The following is a 25,300-nucleotide window of genomic DNA, read 5'->3' on the forward strand; positions in this document are numbered from 1 at the left end:
AGCATCCTCACTACTAGCTTCTTTATAAAATGCATAGTAGTCAAGGGTTCATTAATAAAACCCATTCATTCTACCTATCGCAACTAAGAAACTGGGAACGCTTAACCCACTAACTAGTTTTAACCGTAGTATTATTTGTAGAATTAAAATAAACACTCGACTGTATGATTAAATAATAACAGTCTGTTGTTAACACTGTTAAGCTTGATAATTAACTGTCTTTTAGACTGTATTTATTAATGTATTTAATTTGTCTTGCAATCTCACTGCAAGTTGAATTATAATGAAGCCTAAAGAAACATTACATGTTCTGAGCCTAATTTAATTTGTTTTGGAATTTCGCACAAAGCTACTCGAGGGCTATCTGTGCTAGCCGTCCCTAATTTAGCAGTGTAAGACTAGAGGAAAGGCAGCTAGTCATCACCACCCACCGCCGCCAACTCTTGGACTACTCTTTTACCAACGAACAGTGGGATTGACCGTCACATTATACTTCCCCACGGCTGGGAGAACGAGCATGTTTAGCGCGACGCGGGCGCGAACCCGCGACCCTCGGATTACGAGTCGCACGCCTTACGCGATTGGCCATGCCAGGCCTGCCCAATTTAATGTTATACGACACGTTACACTTCTAAAATTTAAATTAATAGCTTATACCAACTATTTTAGTCCGCAATATTACCAAATGTAGTTATTTTAGTTATTTCAATTCGAAATTCTAAAAAATAATAAAACCAAATGACATTAAAAACCCACAATATTATACAAACATAGGTTTCTTAGGTCTTCTAAACATCTATTGAAATAAAAACGCTTTTTTCATAAAGAAAGATATGCACGTCTTCTTTAAATTTCAAATTATTGACCTGTTTTCACGTTTTCACGCGTTCATTACCAAGGGTTCACCTATTGCGTCATAATGAGTAATTTTATATTTTTGCCTACTACAACTGATCAAAAACACCGGTTGGAATTATTTATCTTGTAAGTGAAATACACAAGGGATACCAACAATAATTTTTTAAAATTCAGTGTAGATGTTTCTTTTATTGTTGTTTGTGACTATTAATTTGTTATGAATTCTGTAACCGACAAAGTCCCCAAGAAATATGGTACATAAATGGTTTAGACAACGGTGTTAAAAATCCGATAGTACCGTTAGACATTATTGGTAATTATACGGTTAAGAATCTTTATAAATTACTAGCACTTTTGGAAGTTGTTGTTATAATGCGAATTACAAAGATGTTGACTTAATTTTAAAAATAATATAAATTTTATAAGATTAACAGGGAGAACTGAAAAACTCCCATGCTTGATAACAACTGAAGCCTAGTAAGCTGAATATTGTAATGAAATATGAGGTTGTGTAACAGAAGGAAGGGATTGAGTCAGGTTTTTGAATAACTTAAAGTATGTAACTTTTAACATCTAATTTGGAAAACATAACACCTTTGAGGATAACAGGATTTTAATGCATCACAATAACATTGATAATTATTTTTGTAACATTAACCATTCAAAAATATTGTTCATTTGACCTTGTCTCCTAAAACAAACTTTTTAATTAATACTGAAGATCTATAAAATATGTTCATGTTTCATTTTATTCTTTATATACGAAACACGGGATTCCAATAACATTAAAAAGATCAACTCAGCAGCTCGTTGCTATATATCCTTTTAATCCAGGAATTTGCTAAATACTCAAGTTTATTACACTAAGTTTTGCTTTTATCTTTTTACAGAAATGTGTAAATACTTCATTGTGTACCCTAAACTTAATATGGTACATGATTTTTACTTCAACATGATAAACATTAGAGTCACTAGGATTTTTGCAGGCTGAAGAGGGCTGTTTCTGAAATCAATAGCTCAGGTAAGATATGAGTCAGTAGCAGTCCATTGCATGGTCTATAGAAAGATTCACGTTAAATTCAAGAAACACATTAGCAAACGGAAGAAGTTATGAAAATTAAATGAGGCTAGATTAAATCTTGCTTTAACGCAAAGCTACACATGCTATTTGGGCCCTTTCTTTCGCAAGGGAAGCGAACGCAGAATTTAGGGTTGTAAGTTCCAGTGGGGAACGGAAGCTACCAATATAAAATTACAAATCAAAAGTTGACAGTTTTTGAAGTACTAGATTTACTTTTTTATTTTTCTGTGAGTATCAAAAAACTCAGTTGAAGTTTAAAAAGATCGAAACCAACGACCTTTTTCGGATGTGATGCTCATGATTAAAGTGTTACAGAATCGAATATAACATTTGCTAGTCTTACCCTTATGGCAGTTTCTTTCATTCTAAAACAGAAAAAAACAAACAAACCAGAGAGAATTCATACCTGAGTGTCCTAAGAATACACGTAATTTATTATTTGAAACTCTATTCATATTAGTTGAATTGTAATCTTATCTCTTTTTTTTTATTATTTCACCTCCTTCAAGTACCCTAAACCTAATACGATATATATATTACCTGAACTTAATAAACATTAATATCACTGTGATTTGTAAGACGCAAGGAGAGTTATTTCCGAAATCAATAACTCAAGTAGAGGGAGGTAAGCCATGAGTCACAGTGGCACAGTGGAAAGTTTGTGGAATGAACAAAAGTAAAAGTAGGGTATCGATACCCATGATGGACAAAGTACAGAAAGCAGAGAGACTAGTATTTTGCTTAAAAACAGCTTAGACCATTCAGTAATGTCATTAGACGATCACATGTGCGATTTTCTAATATTCTGCTGAATTTATTATTTAATTTTTGTACTTTTCGAAAAATACACCAAAATCTAATGACTACATTTTTCAATAGTAACAATAATATTAAAAAGTGCCAAACAAAGTGTCAAAATTTTCAACTGCAAGTACTCGAGTAAAAGCTTGAGGACTTTGCTTAAAATGAGACGTATGAACATAGAATGCATAATAAAGCCTAAGGTTGGAAATACAGCTTAGTGTTTTATATAGGTGTCGTGTCTGGAAATGGATATTTTTTATCAGTGCTTTTTTGCCTTCTATTCGATTTCTCTATATTCTTGGAAAAGGCAAACGAAGCAGAATTAACAATGACATAACATAGAAGATGGTTTTGTTTGTTATTAAGCACAAAGATACACAAAGGACTATCTGTGCTCTGCTCACCACGGTATCGAAACCCGATTTCTACAGACATATTCCTGTATCACTGGGGGGGGGGACCAAAAGATAGTTTATATCTTGTCTTAAATGAAAGTTGATAAAGACATCTATAGATGTTTTCACGTTCAGTATAAGGAGAGTTTGTGTATCATTATGCTACATAATGGGCTATCATTGATTTAACATTTAAAATTTTTAACATTATAAGCCCTCAGACTTATTACTGTGCTACCATTAGGCCCAGTACAAGGAAAGATAAATTCTTGTAATAAAAATCAACTCTTTCTAACAAAAACTAACCTCTTAACTTACATCTGTAAAATCGTAACCTGAAACTCTATATTTATATTCACAGTCTCAAAACGATAGCCGTTTAATGTTATCTAGCTTTATACATTAAAAACAACAACATCCGTGCGACGTTTCTAATAGAGAAGAAACTTATATAACAATGCTAGTAAAGTATAAACATTTGTAGAAAACTAAGCACAAGCTACACACTAGGCTATCTGTGCCGATTTTTAACGTTATAAGCCTTCAGATTTACCGCTGAACCATTGGAGGCAATTTTTAAACGTTTATTTTTACATATATATTTTTTCTACAAGTGGATTTTCTCGTCACCACGGTTTATTTTTATTTTTTTACCTAGAAGTTACCAAGGGGCTATCTGCACTCTGTTTACTACAAGAAAGAGAACCCTGGGTTTTAACATCAAAACTCCGTAAATTTATTGCTAACCCACTGGAGTCAGGTTCAACCGAATGCTCATTTTACGTATTTGATCTAAATATGGAAACAAATGCTGTAAATTAATTATAATATTTGTATTACATTATTCTAAAAACACACGCACACGTATATATATATACTCTTCAAAAAAAAAAGAAACGCAAAAGGCAAAATATGAAACAAATTGTTAACAAGTTTATTCCGGGTAGTTCTGTATGACATGTTTTTAACTTTGCACATTCACTGCTGAACATCCAAAGTCTGCAAAGGCGAAGTCCACGCTCACTAGGTGAAGCTTAACGTCACTCAACGTCAATAACAAGTATGCCCCCCCCGTGAGCATCAATAACTGCTTGGCATCTCCTGCCCATGGAAGCGATGAGATGACGAATCACATCCTGTGGAATGGCTGTCCACTCAGCCTGCAAAGCTGCTGCAAGCTGAGGTAGAGTCTGCGGTTGAGGTTGTCGCCGTCGCAGACGTCGGTCCAACTCGTCCCAAAGATGTTCGATGGGGTTTAAATCTGGTGATCTGGAGAGCCAGGGAAGAACGTTGATGTTGTGGTGTCTCAAGAAGACAGTGGTGAGTCGGGCTGTGTGAGGACGGGCGTTGTCATGTTGAAAAACGTCGTTGACGTTCACCATGATGGGTTGCACATGGGGCCGCCTAAGAATCTCGTAGACGGTTGCGTACGGTCTGATCGGAAATCCTACGCAGCCCCGGTATGGTTGAGGCAGTAGACGTCGCAGTGGTGGTCCTATCCCGAAGGTGACGTAACCGGCTGTTGCGATCTTGTGCGGGCGTGGTCACACGAGGTCTGCCAGATCGTGGACGGTCACGAGTTGATCCATGTTGTTGGTGACGATTTCATAACCTTGTGATGGTGCTTGGGTGGACATTCACAGCTCTGGCAACATCTGATCGAGATTCGCCTGCTTCCAAGCGACCAATGGCGTTGTTGCGTTGTGCTTCAGTCAGTCTTGGCGTAACTGTATTGCGTGTCGGTGGCTTAACACTGAGCTATGGAAACCGATAACCCGTCACTTTTATAGGGATTTTGCACATGTTGCACTTGCAGAACATGCAGATCTCTCAAACAAACTTATTGGACACGCATGCGTTTTGGCGAAAAATCCGATGTTTTCCTCCGTTTTCAAAGTGCAAAACTTTTATTGTCATTTTGATCTGAAAATCAGTGCCTTAACACGTGTAACATCACATACTCTGAGCTTGTAACATTATTACATATATTTCTCTTTAAAATAACAAAAATATCCCCTTTGCGTTTCTTGTTTTGAAGAGTATATATATATATGTAGAGAAATCAAATAACCCTTATTGTATAGAATTAATAATTTACAGAATGTTTAAACATAATTTTACAAATTAGTTGCTTATCAGCTGTATGAAAGTCATATGAGTAATTTAATAGAAGTATAACTAACATGAAACATGGATTAATGATTGAAATGGTCTCACACTCCGACATGAAGTTACGTTTAAGAGATAATTTGGATTAAGTATCGAAATCAGTTCATGTATCATCATTAAGATAATTTTAACGAAACGTATTTGGATTAATAGTTGCAATCACTTCATACCTCATCATTCGGATACAAAATTTAGATTTCATGTGAAAATAATTAGTTAAATATTTCTGATTATTGGATTAGGAAATCCCACTAATTGCCAGTTCTAACTGATATATGTCAGTACTTCTGAAATATAGCAATAAATCAAGTAGCATCAAGAGGTAGCATCATTAGGATACTAAACTTAGATTAATAGTTGAAATCGCTATACAACTTATAAATTGCATAAGTTTTAAAAGATTTGCACGAAATTACGTAAACAGCATCAACGAATAACTGAGAAAAGACATTACATAAAAAAATAGTGTGTTAACAGTGTTTAGTTTAGTTCAACTTAAGATAATTTTAAAAAATAACAAAAATTTAAAAGTACACGTTAGACTTAATAATAACATGGTGATCATGGAGGTGGTGGACATTATTTATGAATCAAATCAAACCCTGTAAAATACATTGAACCGATATCAAAATAGTGCATGTAAGTAGATTTCAGTAAATCTGTTTCTGAATTCAACGACATTCAGAGTCTAACGAGTCACAACACAACTAGCTTTTTTTTATCTCTACATGTTTCCTTTAGAAACATTTCTGAACTTAATATATCAGTTAACCATGATCCTAATTACGTGTATTCATCAAATGAGTATCTCTTGAAGCTGGCACTTTGATAACTTGTATTTGGATATGTATATAATTGGTGCTCTTTTTATTTGTAGAATTCTTCACAAATAACACTTAACTAACCAAGTCTTATGGTAACATTCTCATTTGTACTGAGATATTATGTATTATGTCATTTGTTGAACTCAGCCAACACATTTATAAGACTATTTATTTGTGAGTGGAATTGAGATTTATGAACTATTAGGTAAATATTTTACTAAAAGTACAAAATATATTATTAGAACTAATCGAACAACGTCAGTCTACATTTTCTCGCCATTAAAATCAATACCGTATAAAAGGATAGGAGAATTTTGCTTGTTTGAAGATAAACTCAAAGCTAAAAAATGGGCTATCTGTGCTCTTCCCACCACGTGTTTCGAAACGCGGATTCTAGCGCTGTAAGCCTGCAGATATACCACTGTGCTACTGGGGTGCAAGGTAAAACACCCCAGAACCTTTTGTTTCAATTAACAGGTGTTATTGTTATGTATGACAGTGACTTCTCAAACCCCTGTAATCATTGAAGAAATTTAAATCATTTAATTGGAGTGAAAATTCTGTTCACATGTTTCATTTTAATATTTTATGCTTTACCAGATATTAGCCTGATATAATATTATTTAATGTGTAAGCTTACTGATAATATGAAAACCCGAACAATCGTTACGTTCTTTAGGTGTGTTTTCTTATAGCAAAGCCACATTGGGCAATCTGCTGAGCCCACCGAGGGGAATCGAACCTCTGATTTTAGCGTTGTAAATCCGTAGACATACCGCTGTACTAGCGGGGGGCACGTTTTTTTGGACTTACTTGTTTGTTTCTGTATCTTACCATTCATAATGTTCAGATGATTGGTTAGAGAAAAGGTAGCTAATTAACCCTACCAATTGTGAACTCTTACATTACTCTTGTCTGACTGAATGGGATTTTAAATTCGCTCTAGTAGTGCACCAATGGTCTTATATTGATGAGTGTTTATGCAAAGGGCAGTGAACCATGGAACTTCGAATGCACAGTTTGTGCATGTTAACTACTGGGCCGCACTGGCTCACCTTATATAAAAATTAAAATTGAAACTTATTATAATTTACCGAAAAATCAGTAAACACTCCTTCATTACTAATTACAGGTTAAATGGAAGAATTACATCTGTTTATTAGTCTATAAGAAAACAAATTTACATTTATATCTAAATACACTAAGTTAGTTTTCCCTTCACTGATTGTTTCAGCTCCACATCTGCAAGTAATGTTATAAAAAAATTGTTTAAAGTGCAACTCCGCTCAATACTATAACTTAGCTGTTACTATTACATTGTTCAATACACACAATTTCTATTGAGCCCATTTTGGTTTTCCATCGTGTTTATAAAGTTTTAAAGACTTTAATGAGACATTTGTAAACAGTCGAATACCTACAGGCCTGAAAACTGTCATAGCTAGAAAATAAGATAAAATTCCTTCTGTGTCGTAAATTCTATCTTAGGAGATTCGATTTTACTCTTGTGTCATGCACATACCAATACAATGGGAAACCAATTAGATTAAAATAATAAAATGTATGTAAAATTTCAAGAGTGAAGGTTTAACTTAATCTTATTATTTTGTACCCAAAAGAGAAATGTTTTCTCTATTACCTTAAAGAAAGCTACATTATTAATTAAAACAAACCCATCACAGTTTTGTTGTAGCTCTTTTGCTAGGCTCCTTTTGTTCGCTTTAACATTTTATTGTAATAATGTTATTTAGCATTATATGTTATTTATAGTTGTTGTCGACAATCACCTTTCGTTTCTTGTTAAAATTTTTGATAATTTTCTTCAGTGTAATGTATAATTTACTACAATTGTTATTTCTAATTACATTTAGATTTATGTAGGAATCTATTTTACTTATTTCTAGCTACCTTTCTTAGTTTAAATACTTTCATTGTTGTTTTTATCGGCATATTTTTTCAGTTTAAAGTAAATATTTGTTGTAGCATTGGCTGTATTTTTTTTCAGTATAGAGATTTAAGTTCACTGTAACTGTTGTTGGTATAAATATTTTCTACTTTAGTGATAAAATTTGTTATAAATATTGCTGGTATATTTATTTTCTTAGACGAAAGTTAGTTGTAACACTTGCTGTCATTTCTCTTTGTTTAATGTAAAGATTTGTTAACGCTATAGTTGATTTCCTATCTTAAATACTTTTGTAACTGTCGCTGGAATACTCTCTTAAGCTGAACTTCAAGTTAGTTGTACTTCTCCCTGGTATCCAATCTATCTTAGATACTAATATATGAAACAAATTATTTTTTATTCGTCCTTCTTAGTGCAATATGTACTTTTGTTGTAACGTTTGCTGGTATGCCTTATCTTGATATTAAAGTAAGATACCTGAAGGCTGAGTATAATTTAGAATTTATTTAGAAAATGTAATTTATTGATATTACAAATATATATGTATGCATGTATTTCCTACAATAGCCGAATACAGACCACTGGCTAGTATGCTGCAGTGTGGATGTAAGGTTCCGTTACTATCAAAAAGCAAAAAAAAAACACGTCGCACTATAAATTTGGGTCGTGAGTGCATTATAATAGAGACAGCCAAATCTCACTATTCAATTAAGGTAGTCCAAAAGTTAACGGGCAATATTTGCCCAAGATAACAGTACGTAACATAATCAAGATAGACGGTAATTGTGTATGATACCTCAAGTGTTGTGTTGTCTTGCAATTATGATATTAAGCGGTATGTTGTTAAAATTCGCGTTGTAATATGTATTGATCTGTGATGTGGTAAAACTTCGTGTATCTTAATATTTTGTGGTACTTCATGTGTTACAGTATGCTGTAAGACGTTTAATTTTTAGTATGCTATAATATTTGGCGAATCGTATTGTGTTGTATAATTTTGTTCATTGTAGTACGCTGTGACATCCTTTGTTCAGTAGAATGCAAGACTTTTTTGTCTAAATACGTTGTTACTCGTTATGTTATGGAGTTTTTACAACACTTCCTGTGTCGTTGTATGCTGTAACATGTTATATTTTATAATGTGCTGTAAAACATCGTGTATCATGGCATTGTAAAATGTTTTTGGTGTTTTCGGTTGAACTACATGTATGTTGTAACACGATCGTGTTCTGTGGCATGCTGTAAGATTTTCTGTCTTAATATGTTGTAGCACGTGGTAGATCGTAGTTAATTGTAGCATACCGTATATTGTGAACTCTGTAAGAAATTGTGTGTTGTAGTATGTTGTAACATATCATACTTTATGTTATACTGTAACACTGTTTATTGTGGTATATTTTAACTCTTCACGCGCCGTAGTATGTTGTAAAATTACACGTCTTATGGTATGCTTTAACACATTGTTCTCTTACAGAGCTGTAATATTTGAGATACTTTATTATCTTGTAACACGTCATGATTTGTGGTATGTTGAACACGTCTTGCGTCGGAATATGCTGCAATATACTGTGCTATGTGGCACGCTGTAAAACATTGGGTGTCTTATTATGTTTTAATAAGTCGAACTTTTTGTGTGATATGCTGTACTACTTTGTATGTTGTATCATATTGTAGCATACCATATTCTATGGTATTCTGTACTACTTAGTATTTTAGAATGTTGTAACACTTCGTATGTCTTAGTATGTTAAAACACGTCATATTCTATGGCACGTTGTGTAATGGTATGTTGTAATACACCGTGCGTTATTGTATGCTGTAACACTCTGTGGGTTGTATTATGTTGTAATACGTATTGTTTTGAGGTATATTGCAACAAACTGTGTGTCGTAGTATGTTGTCACTCGCTTTATTCTACGATATGTTACAACACTTTGTGTGTCATGGTATGCTATAACATGTGCTCAGGGCGTGTTAAAATACATTGTATGTCTTATTGTGCTGTAACACTTCGTGTTCTGTGGAATTTCACATGTTGTAATGTTACACCACACTTTGTTTTATATTATGCTGTAACACTTTAGGTGTTGTTGCATGTTGTAACACGCCGCGTTATTTAGCATGATATAACAGCTCATACGTAATATGCTGCAACATGTGGTATGTTATCATACGTTGTAATATTAGAATAGAATAAGGTAAACGTCTCGTTTCTGAATGTAAGAATTCCTTTATGAGATGGCTGATTAAAATTCTGTGATGTTTCAATGAGATTATATCTAAAATATCACAAATATCTTCATCCTTTTTAAATATTTTCACTAAAAAAGGAATCACTAGACAGAAACAATAACCTATTGATGATCGGAGAAACCACAGAAGTGAATATTTACTTTCCATCTTCAGGAACTTCTAGAATAAATGCAAAACGCCAGTTACAAGTAACAATGTGAAAAATAAACTGAGACATGTGTAACAAGAATGCTGAAACTGAAATAGAATAACAATGAAAATAAGTGCAAAACGTTTAAAGAAACTTTGACCCAGAATAAAAAAATTATACTTACTGTAAGAAAATGCTAAAGATGAAACGTGCTGATTTCGAAACGTTCAGTAATTGAGTTATCACTCGACACTTCGATGTTTATATTCGTTGTGTATGAGTAGTTCAAATTTTGTGTCTGTATTTAAAATGAGGTGATAATTACGTTATCGCGATAAAACATTTGATCTAATTTGTACTCGTTTAAAGTACCCGTGATCCCAATACTGTATTTAATGTTTTGCGTAGAATAAAAACAGAATGGTTTTAATGTGTGATTATCTTGTTTAGTTGAGGTCTGAGTAAAATAGCTAAAATGGTAGCGTTATATAATGTCAACAAGTGATAATTTGATTATTCGAGATAAGTTTAGTGTGTATGGAAAACGTCATACCACTTAGAAAGTGAATAACTAAACGACAGACTCACACCAATATCTCAAAAGGAATGGGTTTAAAATGTTTATATAGTTGTCCATATAAAAAAAAATTCCCTCCACCTCAAGTGGCTTATCAGAAAGTCTCAAGTCCTATAATGCTAAAACCAAATTTTGATATTGGTGGTGGCACAGCAAAGGTAGCTTGTTATATAAGAAACAAACAAAATCAAATATGTTGCAAAATTAAGGTTTCTTCCGAGCACTACACACAGGACATATGATGAAATTGTTATGATATCTAATCTAAATAAAAGCTAGTGTGTGTCGCGTCACGTAACACTTGATTTCTCGAAATGGGATGAGTCATAAAAGCAAGAATGCATAGTTCGATTACTGTCTGCCTATTACGATTTTAGTGACAAGGGAGCTCGTGGCCTTAAAACCTTATAAGAGTAGTAAGTGTTGGTGTAATAAACCTAAATTGAAAACGCAGTGTAGGAGCACCTAGCCTAGAGCCAAATGCAAAACATACATCATTAAAGTAAAAAATATTGATTCATTTTAAATCATTTCTGAATTAGACTATTTTCTATATATTAGAAGTTGTTAGTCTAACTGATTATATTACTAATTATATTGCGAATACGTCTTAGTTCACACTCCTTTTTTGTAATGTTCAACAATATATATCGTCACTAGTGGCGGCGCCAAGGGGGAGGCTGGAGGGCTTGAGCTCCCCAAATGAGCCAAGCCCCCCTCAGCCCTCCAATATTGTTATCTACATATATTCATAAAATATGGAAAACACAATCGTCGTTGTTGCTTAACAATTAACATAAAAGAGACATAGATCTGTAGAACTCAACGTCTTCATTAAGATGAAAGATTGTTAGCCTATAGTAACCTTACTTTTCCTCAGAGTGTATTAACTTCACTTGGGATAATTAGTTTCTGCTATGTAAACTATGTCTTTGTGTTATATTTCTTTTGATTTGTAGCTTTACTCTTAATGGTATATTAAATGTTCAATCTAAGCTAATCTTGATTTTCTTTATTATTATGTATTACCTTGGGTGGAATTTAGGTGAGCTTCCCCTTTTACATATACGCATATTTTCATAAACAGATTATTTCTAATTTGTAATAATGAATTATTAATCAGAGTATGAGTTTCCAATAAAAATTGCATTGAAAACGCAATTCAAAATAGCACACCTTTCTGAAATGTACCTTGATATTTACATTATTATAATTTACCATCTATACTTCATATTGATGGCATTTTGGGAAGACCCTCCTCAGCTTACCTCAGCCCCCCTCTCTCCCCCAACGAAAATATCCTGGCGCCGCCACTGACCGTCGTTTAGCAACAAAACTGTCATGGGATGTTACAGAGTGTTTTACCTATTATGGAATGTTAAACTTTATTAAACTTTAACCTTATATTTTAAAGCTTACTGAAATAAATTTTGTGAAATAAAATTTGACGAACAAAGAAGTAGAAAAGAGCAATCAAAGCAGCCAAATATCGGTAAATTCTTTTGTGAGCCAATCACAATTTTAAACTTAAATTGTTTCTGAAGTAAGCTATTTTCTTTTTTATCACCGACTTTTTAAATAAAAATCAAACCCCTTTAATCTACAGAGACTCTAAACTAAACATTCAACTAATATTTTTCTAGTTTTGTTGTCTATAGATTTCATTTTATATTTTCAGTACGTATACTAGCAACAATATTAGGTTATACTTTTGTTGCTCAGCTGTTTTTGCTTGTAATTAAGCACAAAGCTACACAAAAGGCTATCTGTGCTCTGCTAATCACGAGTATCGAAACCTGGTTTTTCGCATTGTAATTAATTCCACTGGGGGTTTTTGGAACGCACTGGATATTCTATATATTAGAAGTTGTTAATCTAACTGATTTTTATGAATACGCCACGAATTCATTCATGAATTATCTTAATTTTGTTTGTTTGTTTGAAATTAAACACAGAGCTACACAATAGGCTATCTATGCTTTGCCCACCACGGGTATCAAAAACGGGTTTCAAGCTGTGTGAGTTCGCAGACATGCCGCTGTGTCGCTGAGGGTTTTAAATTTTGATTGGCTAACGAAGGAATATACCAATATTTAACTGCCTATTTGTTGGCCAAGCTTGATTTCGTAAAAAAATTTGCATAAATTAGGAATGAAATATGAGGTCAAGATATACTATGAGGTGGGGTGGTAGTACTAGCCCCGTCATATTTGATGGATTACACGCTAGTGTTAAAATGTTTCATAACAAACACCTAATGTTTACACCTAAAACAACTTAGAAAATGAAAAGTTATGCTGCATTATGCCTCATAAAAACAAACGCTGCAACAATTTCATATGATGAAATTGTTTATCAATATGTATCGATGTTTGTCCCTACAATAATAAATAATATGGTTGGGGTTCAAAGCGTTAAATTAGAATATATTAATAAAAGTTGATATTGCCACAAGTTTAAGCAAAGGAATAGTTATGGGTATCCACTAATAAAATTGTTAGCAGCTGAAAGTCTTATGTTAGGTTACAGACTGTAAAATTAGACAGGGTCAAAATTTCATATTAAGGAATATTTTTCTGTCTGTCTCTCCCTCTTTCTACATATATATATATATATACAAATGTTTGTTCCCATAACAAGTTGAAAGCTTTAAGCTAGGTTATACTTTACAAAATTAGACGCAATGATAGTATCGCATAAATAAAAATTTGTGTATCTACCTATATAAATGCTTGCTACTATAACAACTTATAAAATGGTTAGGAGTTGAAAGTGTTAATTTAGGTTATACGTCATAAAAATAAGCACACTCATATTTTGCGTGAAGGAACAATCAGTATCTTCTTTGTATATGTATATCTATCTAGATATTTGTTCCTTTAACAAGGTATAAAATGGTTAGGACTTATGAGTAGTAGGTTAGATTATATGTTATACAACTCGACATGTTGGCAATATCACGTAGAAGTATAAACTGTATACATATATATTAATGTGTGTGTGTATTTGTTTCTATAACAACTTGAAAGCATTATTTCAGATTATATGTTACAGATCTTACACTATTAGATTATAGCATAAATCTAGCCACGATCAGAATTTCGATGTAAAGGAATAATCTATACATATTTCTGATTTTCTGCTATAAGAATTCGTGAAATGGTTCGGATATCGAAAACGTTTGACGTTATATGTTTTAAAAGAAGACAGGGATCGCAATTTTATGAAATGGTCTTTTATATACAAAATTATAAAACAGTTGGGTGTCGAAGCATTGTAAAAGTTGATATAGTCACTCTTTTACATCAAGAGATGTTTAATATTAAGATTTTGCTTACATAATGTCTTATAAAATGATAAGAGTTAAAAGTTTACAATCAGATTAAACTTTAAGAAAGCAGTCACAGTCTCACTTTATCATAAAAATTGTGTATATGAAAATGTTTTTCACCAATGAGACAGGATGGTATTATGTGTTTGCTATCCCCTTCAGTTATTGTGTGAAACTTTTGAAATTTTTGTATTCTTTTTCAGTTTAGTTTGAATACGAAGAGTCGCATTAGAAAAATATCTAACTTTTACAATTCTAGATGTGGCCTGGATTTTGTTAATAAAGAAGAGAAGACTACCTTTACTGTTGATGAATCGAGTAATAGTTTTGGGCTTCACTGTTGTTGGATTAAGATCACATTGAACAAAAATCATCAGAATGAGCTGTTCGTGTGCAATATTTAACATATTGAAGGCCAAGTTCTCTCCTATACCAAAGAACATTTTGACTAATGTTTAGCTAGAACGATTTGATTTGTATATCGTATAACTTCCTGATAAGAAACAACGTAAATCTCATAACTTTAATTCTAACTTTATTTTCAATGTAGGTTTTGCCATAATTTGAAGAGCGAGACATTGATTTACCTTATCTTTTAATCTGGATTTTACTTAACTGTCATATTGTTAAAGCTTTAAGTGTCATAAAGTGCACAAACGTGACTAGTAAAATAGAGCTCTCTAAAGTTTTACATATCTTTTCTCGCACACACAGTACCCAGTACAATACACTCATTACAAACATACTTGTTCTTATATAATTATAGGGTTTTGTGATTTAACTGTGTTATCATAGACTGTTATAATGCACCAACGAACTCAGCCGGAGTTCAAAGATATAAGAACATGTATTCCATAATCTGGTTTTCTCGAGCTTACAGTTAGCAGGACTAACTCTAAGACTGACATTTAACCTAAAAGACGACTGCTGCACGGAATGTCTATAGAATTGTTTAATTGCACTCTCTTTTCGTGAAAAAAGTTTCATATCTTTTAATCAACTAAATACTATTCGTATACAAAGAGTTTACTGTTTCCTTCTTATATTCACTCTGTTCCACAAATGTAACAAATAACAAATATTTCAAAAAACAATGTTTCTTGTCGCATGAAGAACTGTTCATAAACGTTTTAAACAATTAAATGTTATTATTGCAAGACATTATTCTATTTCTAACTTTCCACATATACTCTACTAAAGACATGACTGAAGAAAGAAACAGTATTATCACAGCGTTCCTGTTAACATATGCCTTATTAACTAATAAAAGCTATTCATAGAAGTATTTTACTGTTCGATTTTCATACAAACCCTTGAATGAAACATGTTTTAAAAAACAAAGTATGTTTTTACAATAAAATATTTCAGTGCTATTTTTACAAGAAGCTCAAACCAGTGTTTCCAGGTTAAAAACTGGCCTGACAATACATTATTTTACTTTCCTTTTCATATGTATTTCATTTCAAATAGACTAACCATTCTTATAGAACATTTTAGTTCTTCGTTCACGTATATTCTGTTCCAAAGAGTTTTTAACAACCAAAAATATTTTATCACTTACTATTTCATTGCCTTATGCCTGTCTTAAGGGAGTTTTCATTTCAGAAGACATTTTACTCCTTCCTCTTCACATACAACCTTTTCGAAGAATGTTTTGACAAGTAAAAACTATGTTTATAAGACAGTCTTAGCGCTTCCTGTCACATGCATATTATTCAAAACATATCTTAGCAAATACCATTATTATTACAAAACCCTGTTTTACTGGTCTTATTGGAAGTTACGACTTATACAGTAGGAAATAAACCTGCTCTAAAAATATTCTTCTTTACTGTAAAACGCGTATCTTGTAAAAAATAATTTTTATAACTAGTAGTTAAGTTCGAAACGACACTATCCTTTTCACATACATCCTAATCGAAACATGTTTTATTAAATGAGAAAGATTGTACAGCATATTTTACTGTTTATGTTTTTATGCAGGTTTGAACGAAAGTATTTTAACATGTTAAAGTTATTCTTGAAACATACTGTTCTAATGTTTCTCTTTAACATTCCTTCTCGGCGTTTACTTTTCTATTTAACATATTTTAACTAGTAACAACTATTCTCACAATACAATATTTTACTCATTTGCTTTCACACGCGACTTTCTAAGTTAAAAGGTATTCTTATAAAGTAGTACTTTACTCTTTTCTTTTTCAAATATATACTATTCGAAGCATATGTACAGTACACTGTTTTACCACTTTTCACATACGAACTTGTTCATAAACATTTTAGGAAGCAAAACGTATTCTTACAGTGTGTTATTTCCCTATTACTTTTTCATATATACCGAAACAAGTTTAATAAAGTAAAACTACGGCTATAATACATTATACTTGAGTTTACACTAAATATGTAGGTCAATCTGCAACAGTTTTTAACAATTAAAAACTATTTTTACAGAATATCCTTTTTTGTATCTTCTTTTACACACAAACAGCTTTTAGCATTTAAAAATATCATTATTAGTGATTATTTTGTTGTTTAATTTTTAAATGTAGATCTGTTTAAAAGCTGTTTTACAAGATATTTTGGTTTACTTTTAAATACATTCTGTTCTGAACAGATTTCAACAGCTAAAACTTATTCTTAAAAGAACTATTTTTCACATACACTTTATTTGAAATATTTTTCTAAAATAATACTATTTTTACAGTACATTTAAATTTTCACAAGTTGGACTTTCTAACCATTGTAAAAGTAAAAGCTAAAAGCTACCTTATTTTACTGGTTTTTTTTACATACAATTTATTCGTAACAGAACTTAACATGTCAAAAGTTATCTTAGAAAACATTTTGTCAATTTTTTCTTCTCATTTGCAGGCCTGTCCATAAATGTTACTTAACAATTAAAAAGTATTCTTAGAAGTTACCTTATTATTTACTTTTCATATAAACAATATATTAAACAGGTTCTAACAGCTAGGAATTACATCAAAAATGAGCATTTTACTGTTCTTTTTCGCATATAACGCACAAGTTTAAGAAGCAAAGTCTGTTTTCATAAAACAATACTTAACGCATTTTTTTAGTATATGGGTCCATCCGTTATAGTTTTTAACAAGTAAAAGCTATTCTTAAAGGAGGATTTTCCATCGTATCCTCTTCAAAACGGGTTTTAACAACAAATAGAATCCTTTCCAGATATCGTATTCTTCTTTATGTTTCGCATTCAAACCTATTTATAACAGTTTTTTATAACTGAAACCTGTCTTGAAAGATATGGTTCACTTTCTTTTATATGACAAAAACTCTTCTAACCATTAATGAAAAGTCTAATGGTTTATAACGCTAAAAATCGGGTTTCAACCCCAACGGTGAGTTTATCAAAGATAGCAAAAAACACAAAACAAGAGTGTTTTAAACACATCTTAATAAATAAAATGTATTCTGAAAATTCTTTATTTTACTGTTTACGTGTATATAATTTTCAGAAGTCTTTTAACCAAATAAATACAATTCATATACCAAATGAGTTTACTGTTTCTTTCTTATATTCAATCTGTTCCAAAGGTTTTTAAACAACTAACAACTATTTACAAAAAATAATGCTTCCTGTCACTTGGAATAAAAACTGTTATTACAACACACATCTTTAGCGTTTTCTTTTAACATACGCCATATTAGAAGTAGGTTTTAACAACTAAAAATTGTCACTGCAACACGCATGTCTAACGCCCACATTTGACACTGAAACAGGTTTTGACAAATACAGCTATTATTACAACATACATGTCTAACATTTACTTTTGAAATATACCGTATGTCAAACTAGTTTTAATAACTAGAAGCTGTTATTACAACACACATGTTTAGCGTTTCATTTTGACATACACTTTATTAAAAACAGATTTTAACAACTAAAAACAATTTGCAACATATGTATTTAGTGTTTACTTTTGACATAATCTTATTTGAAACCGGTTTTAAAAAATAAAACTATTATTAAAACACACATGTTTAGCGTTTCATTTTGATATACACCCTATCAGAATTAGGTTTTAGCAATTAAAATCTGTAGTCACACCACACATGTTTTACGGTTTCTTCAGGCATACCTCATACTGGACAAAAGTTTTAACAACTAAAAAAACCTTATACGAAACTGGTTTTAGCAAATAAAAACTATTATTACAACACACATGTTTAGCGTTTCCTTGTGCCACACACTTTAATTGAAACAGGTTTTAACAACTTCAAACTGATATTAGAGTAAACGTTTAGCGTTTTTTTTTTTACATGCACCCTATTAGAAACCAATTTTTACAAATAAAAACTATTATTACAACAAAAATGTTTAACTCTTTCTTTTGGCGTACATCCTATTTGAAATCGGTTTTAACAACTAAAATTATTATTACACAAAACAAGTTTCCTTTTGACATACACCTTATTACAAACAGTTTTTAAGAAGTTAAAATTATTATCACAACACACAAGATTGATGTTTCCTTTTAATAAACTCATATCAGAAACAGGAAAGAGGTTTTTAAAACTTAAAAACTATTATTATGGAAACATGTTTAGCATTTCTTTTTGACCTACACACTATGTAAAAAAATTTAACAACTAAAATCTGTTGTTGCAAAACATGTCTTTAACACTTCCTTGTGATATACACCCTATTAAGAACAAGTTTTAGTAACTGAAAACTATAATTACACCACACACGTTTAGCGTTTCTTTTTCACATATATTTATTAGAAACAGGTTCTAAACAACTAAACAGTATTTTTATAACACACATGTTTAGTATTTTCTTTTAACATATATCCTATTAAAATAGATCTTAATGAACAAATATTAGTAGTATAACAGAATATTTTACTTTTCACATACTTCATATTCGAAGCAGGTTTCAATAAATAAACTATATTATCACAGCCAGTATTTTAACGTTTCCTTTTGGCACAGTCATATTAGAAACAGGTATTTACCAAATAGAAACTATTACTACAAAGCATTATTTTAGCATTTACTTGTCACATAAACCATACGTAAACACGTTTTGAAAAATAAAAACTATTTTTAAGATAAATATTTTGCTAGTATTTTCTACATGCATGCCTACCCATAAGCGTTTTTAGCAACTAAAGCTGTTTTTAGAATAACATATCCTAAAAAAAAACATTATTATATTACATTTTGTCTCATGTAGTCTGTCACTTTTGTGTTTTTAGTGCTAAAATATATTCATAAAATTCATTATTACTCTGTTTCCTACTCCCATGCAGGCCTATTACAAAAGATTTAAGAACGTTTTAGGAAATACTATGTTATATTTCATTTTAAAATGCATACATCTGTCTCAATCAGAAGTGACACTAAATTTGGTCTTATAGTTTAGTACACTTTTGAATTCCTTTTATTTCACATGTGGAATTGTGCCTAACGTTAAAAAAATGTATGTGCTATTTCAAGAACAGTAAGTAGAAAAGAAAGATGAACCTTACATAGACGTTGAATGTTTAACATAAAACATTGTTAATGCCTAAATCCAAGTACTAATTAAAGTAATTAATATCTGTCATCACAATCAGGATAAGATGAAAAAATATTAGGTGAAGAAAATAAAAACTTAAGCCTTTTTTTTAAAAAAGCAGTTATTGTTCTTTTCGAAATATACACTTGTATTTGCAAGGCTTGTGATAATAATAGGGCAGCTATGTATCGTGTTTTTTCTAGGACTATCTTAAGTAATTTTATTCTTGCCAAAAATTCATCTTATTGACAGAGATCGTAGTTTGTTGTGTGTTTGCGCCCTTTGTCAGATAAAAGCAATATTCACATTAAATTAACTTCAAGTTAAGAATCATAGTTGCGTTTGATTTGTGTTATAAGATTGATTTACAATATTTATACATCTTATGCACTACTCTGTAATTGTTGTCTATTGTGATGTAAGTAAAAAAATCTGTTAAATGTATCAAAGCTAAGCATGTTGTGTGGATAAGCAAGCAGATGTTACAATGAGAGGTCATAAGTGCTCATAGTGTCCCTCAGGGTTGCAAAACTGCACTGATCGCAACCTTTCAACAAGCGTGTTTTGTGTTTTTCTTATAGCAAAGCCACATCGGGCTATCTGCTGAGCTCACCGAGGGGAATCGAACCGCTGATTGTAGCGTTGTAAATCCGTGGACATACCGCTGTAACAGCGTGGGGCCTTTCAACAAATACTTGAATGTATAGATTAGCTCTGAATGTATTTGAACTATCAATTAGTATAAAATTTAATGTATTCTCAAGACAGCTGGTGTGGACTTTAATTAAAATAAAGTTTGGTTTTGAATTTCGCGCAAAGCTACTCGAGGACTATCTGCGCTAGCCATCCCTAATTTTGCAGTGTAAGACTAGACGGAAGGCAGCTTATCATCACTACTCACCGCCAATTCTTGGGCTACTCTTTTACCAACGAATAGCGGGATTGATCGCACATTATAACGCCCCCACGACTGAAAAAAACGAGCATTTTTGGTATGACGGGGATTCGAATCCACGACCCTTAGATTACGAGTCGAGCGCCTTAACCACATGGCCAAAGTGTTAATCTTTGTTAACACTCAACGTTAACAAAGAAGATGACCTAAAAGGTCGAAACGTTGTTCTGTACTTTATTTTAATTAAAGTTTTAATACCCATACCAGCCGCCTTGAGAATACATTTTAAAAATTCATTGTATTATTTTTTTATTATAATTGCGAATTAAGCAAACAACTCAGACTATTTTTGTATATGTTTATCAAGTGAAACCTAGATTAATACTGCACAAGTCACTAAACACCGGTAGTACCCTGAAAACTATAGTGATAACAGATCTTTGCTTCATTAATACAAACACGGAGAAAGAGAGTTTCTGATTTGCTGCGTTTGCCTTGATTCTCGCCTTTCGAGCCTAGCTACGCTCCATCACTGACCGCCGGTCACCGCTGACTATTAAGCACCGAAGCAATCGTGACACCGTTCATGGAAAGCGGAGCCTACCTGTCATCTTCTGAATCAGACATCTGTCGGTCGTCTTCATCGTCTGTCATATCAGATATCGGTCTTTCAAACAGATCATCAAACGATTCGAGTGACAGATTAAAATCAGTCATGTTGTGAATGTTCGCCAAAGTTGGATAAGAGAAAAATTTTAAGTAGAATATGAGTTTGTCTTCTAGGAAAATCAGGGCAAAGCGGAGATCGACCAGCTGCCTGTTCACTAAAAAGTGGCCCCGCTGTGTTGAATTCATTCACAAAGTGACAACCTTGGTGATCATATGTACGTGTTCAGTGGTGCCTTTTGTCATCAAAGACCTTAACAGTTCTGTGTGTTTTTGACGCATCACTAATAAACAAATACACGCATGCGCATTGAATGATGTATTCATAAACAGTGCCCAAATCCCGAGCACATGATGGACGTTCGCCCACTTAGCATTGAAAGTAGTTCGGTTTTCAGCCATGCAAGAACACAAAATGTGTTCGTTGGCACTCGTGTCTAGTAACGTCATCGAATATGCTCGCGCAGAAGAAAATGTATTTGCTAGGTGTAGGCGTACTTACGATTTATCGTTCCCAAACGGCACCACCATCGGGAAATCCAGGTAAGCATGTTTTTACCTATCGTCTCATTCCCGCCGACTCCTCAAGAGACGGACCTATACAGAGAGAAGTACTGGTTCTCAATGAAAGAAGTACTGGTTCTCAATGAGAAAAATCACTTTATTTTCACGTAAAAAGAAAGAACTTTTGAAAACTAACATAAAAGGGTGATAATTGCAGAATTGTTCATTCATTAAGCTCACCTATAAGGACCCGAATTACAAATGATAATATACAACTATTTATTTGTATCGAAAGGCATAAAAACATTAATTTTTTTAAAAATAAAAATACGTTTATGGTATAATGTTTAAGATTATCTAATTAAAAAACAATTTGTTTCATATATTTTTTCAATATCTAAAACTTCATAATGACAAACAAAGAAAAAAAGTCATTAACGTTCTATCTATTTTTCGAAGCTTAATATTAAAAATGATTAACTTGAGGATTGAAAGTCTGTGTCTGGATGTAATTCCATAAATATCATAAAACCGAACAATTTGTTATCAAAATAACATTTATTTTGAACAAAAACTCATCTGTGTTATAACTTTTCCTTAACAGCATTTCAATATACATGTAAGTGCGTGTTTTCAGAAGTACTTAGTTTTCATAGTAAAAATTATACATTTATCTAACATATGTGAGAGAATGAGTTTTTAATAATAGCGTTCCTTTTATGAGAAAGCTAGACGCAAGACTTCTTCATTTTTAAATTATAGTCATAAATTTTTTTGTCTTGAATTGCTTATACATCTTTCTTTACTACTATTCTGTTCAATTAATTAGGGTTAAAACTACACTTTCGTAAGTTTTAAATCACATAGATTTCAAAAGAAAACTAACGTTTAATGGTACACAATAAAGCTTCAAAACTAAGACTCTCTCCATTCTTAAAATACAATAAAATATTTACGGTGTTCTTAATTTTCATGATTTTTCAAACTTGGTAGACTGATATACCTTTACAAACTAAAACTAGACTTTAATGTGATCTAAATTTAAGCCATATGTACAAAATCACTGAACAAAAATTACTCAATTTTGACCAGAACTTTTCCCACGTCTATGCAAAACGTGAGTTGTATGTTTGAAATCTTTACTACACCTTTATCTGAGTGTAAAGGTGGACCGTGTTTTAGTTTTTGTGATTCGAATTGAAGACGACTAGTTTAGGTCAGTAGAATTATACAATGAAAGCACGTATAGATATATAAATATTGTTTAGGTCAAGCAAATTAGTTCAGCAGCTTCTAGTTCAAGTTTTAAGTTTTTAATGAGTTATACGGGTGAATGGTTATTATTCATTATCTATTGTCAACTTTTAAGCTCAGATTTACTAAAGTTCACGGAATTCTCTTAATTAAGCAGCGTTTAGCATTATGTGGTATTAGTTTAAACATTTAGTGTAAATAAAAAAAGCTTGGTACCGCTGTACCAAGTGCATTGGGCCATGGCAAGAAATTGTTAATTTATTTTCTATGGCGTTACTATAAAGGAAGTTATAAACACAACTACTATCGAATATTTTAAAGAACCTGGTTAGTTCTGTAAACTGTAGGTATGTTCCAAATAATGGGGTTGTGATCCTAGCTAGGGTTGGCAGCAATCAAGTGACATCTCTTTACTTGCTGTAGTTTGTTGGTGTGTATTGACAAAAGGTCACTATATTTCTTGAAAATATTTTAGGTCTGAAAAAAAAGGTGCGGTCAAAAAACGGACAGACTGTACGACTTAAAGTAGTGATATAAAAACTGGTAGTCACACTTACAGAGTTGGTAAAATTTTTACAATAAATATTCATTCATTAGTTAGTCAGACCATGTATTTTGTTTTACCCACTGTCATGCCCCAAGTTGAACAAAGAGCACGGCCTGAACTACTGATGAATGAATATTTGCTGTAAAGTTCTGATCAATGGTATAACTGTAACCACAGTTGGCCCGTCAGTTTTGATTTCATTCCTTTAAGTCTCACATTCAATCGTTTTTGGCCGCACCGTTTTTTACACTTAAGGTGTCTTTCATTAGATGTAAGAGAAACAGAGAAAATAAATAAATGTAACGAAAAAATCAAACGTAAATGAGCACGTGACTCAAAAACAACTCAAAATAAATTTCAAAGATGTAAAAAATTACTGAAGAATTGCACCCTAAACGAACTTACAGCTCCACCAAGAAATGTTTTTAAAAGATACGTATATTCGATAATTAAGTGGTTACCTGTTAAAACTAAATATAGTGAGGTCTTGTTTCCTTTACTAAGTTGCTTATAGTTAAAGTTATAAAAGAAGCCCGAAACCATTAGGTATATTTCAAACAAATTTCAGAAACAACGTTTCTTTAAACTTGCTTACTAAATTAATACGTTTCCATGCGATACTGCTTAATAGTTATGATATTTAGATAGGAATGTCAAAACTGTTATCACTAAAATAGAAAAAAAAAAACAATGTGTAAATACATTGCGTATTTCACTCAGGAAAGATCTATTTATAATGACTGATAATTCTGCCATCTATTGCATATGAGAAATAAAACATGTAGTTGGTGCGTCTATGTGTTTAAAAATAATGTAATTATTGGGCGTACGTTTACTTCTGATTAGGATAGGCTAAGGCTACGCTATTAGAGTTTTTAAAGGTCCAGCTTAACGGACACAAAAACTGAAATAAATGATTTTTTTTAAAGTGATTTTCAGTTACTGCCTTAGACTAAAAGTCATTTTAACAACGTTAATATATTCAACAAAAAATAACAATAGAGAATAACTATTCCAATACTAAAGACTGCATCACATGTGTTAATTTCTGTACAGCAGCATTAAAATCAGTTACACAGCAGGATAAACTTACTAAAATATATTTATGTTTTAATAGCGCCTGTAAAAATGTCTTTTTTGTACAACAAAGTTGTCAAACAGAATGATGCAAGAGGAAAGGCCTCTACTAATATCAGACGCTGTTCTGAATGAAGAATATCAGCGCCCACCTGCGATACTTAACTAAAGTGGAGAAATATTTATTAGAACAGAAACAACAGCGGTTACATTTCGGATGTGTCTCTGAAAGGGCAATTCCTAGGTCAAAAAAAAAGAAGAGAAAAACAAATACCTGCAATGTAAGGATTTGTTTGTTTAGAATTAAGCACAAAGCTATACAATGGGCTACCTGTGCTGTGCCCACCACGGGTATCAAAACCCGGTTTTTAGTGTGTAAGTCAGCAGACATACCACTGTGCCACTGGGAGGCACAATATAAGGAATTCTTTATGAAGAAAAGTATGAAACACATTATACTTCAGTATAATGGAACTCTTGTAATATTGTACCTCAGCAG

At 32.2% G+C, this 25,300-nt stretch overlaps 1 protein-coding gene across 2 annotated transcripts in view; it reads right to left on the bottom strand.

The window, feature by feature from the left end:
• Positions 1-22,014, bottom strand: part of LOC143255234 (sprouty-related, EVH1 domain-containing protein 2-like) — a 110,943-nt gene extending 88,929 nt beyond the window's left edge. For both annotated transcript variants that reach the window (XR_013030476.1, XM_076510577.1), the window contains exon 1: positions 21,922-22,014. Coding sequence is in view for 1 of the 2 variants with exons in the window: in XM_076510577.1 (XP_076366692.1) it covers positions 21,922-21,950 (29 nt within the window). In the remaining variant the exon portion in view is untranslated. The remainder of the gene's footprint in view (positions 1-21,921) is intronic.
• Between the last annotated feature and the right edge of the window lie 3,286 nt (positions 22,015-25,300).

Source organism: Tachypleus tridentatus, chromosome 1 (assembly GCF_004210375.1).
Source record: "Tachypleus tridentatus isolate NWPU-2018 chromosome 1, ASM421037v1, whole genome shotgun sequence".
Taxonomy (NCBI): Eukaryota; Metazoa; Arthropoda; class Merostomata; order Xiphosura; family Limulidae; genus Tachypleus; species Tachypleus tridentatus.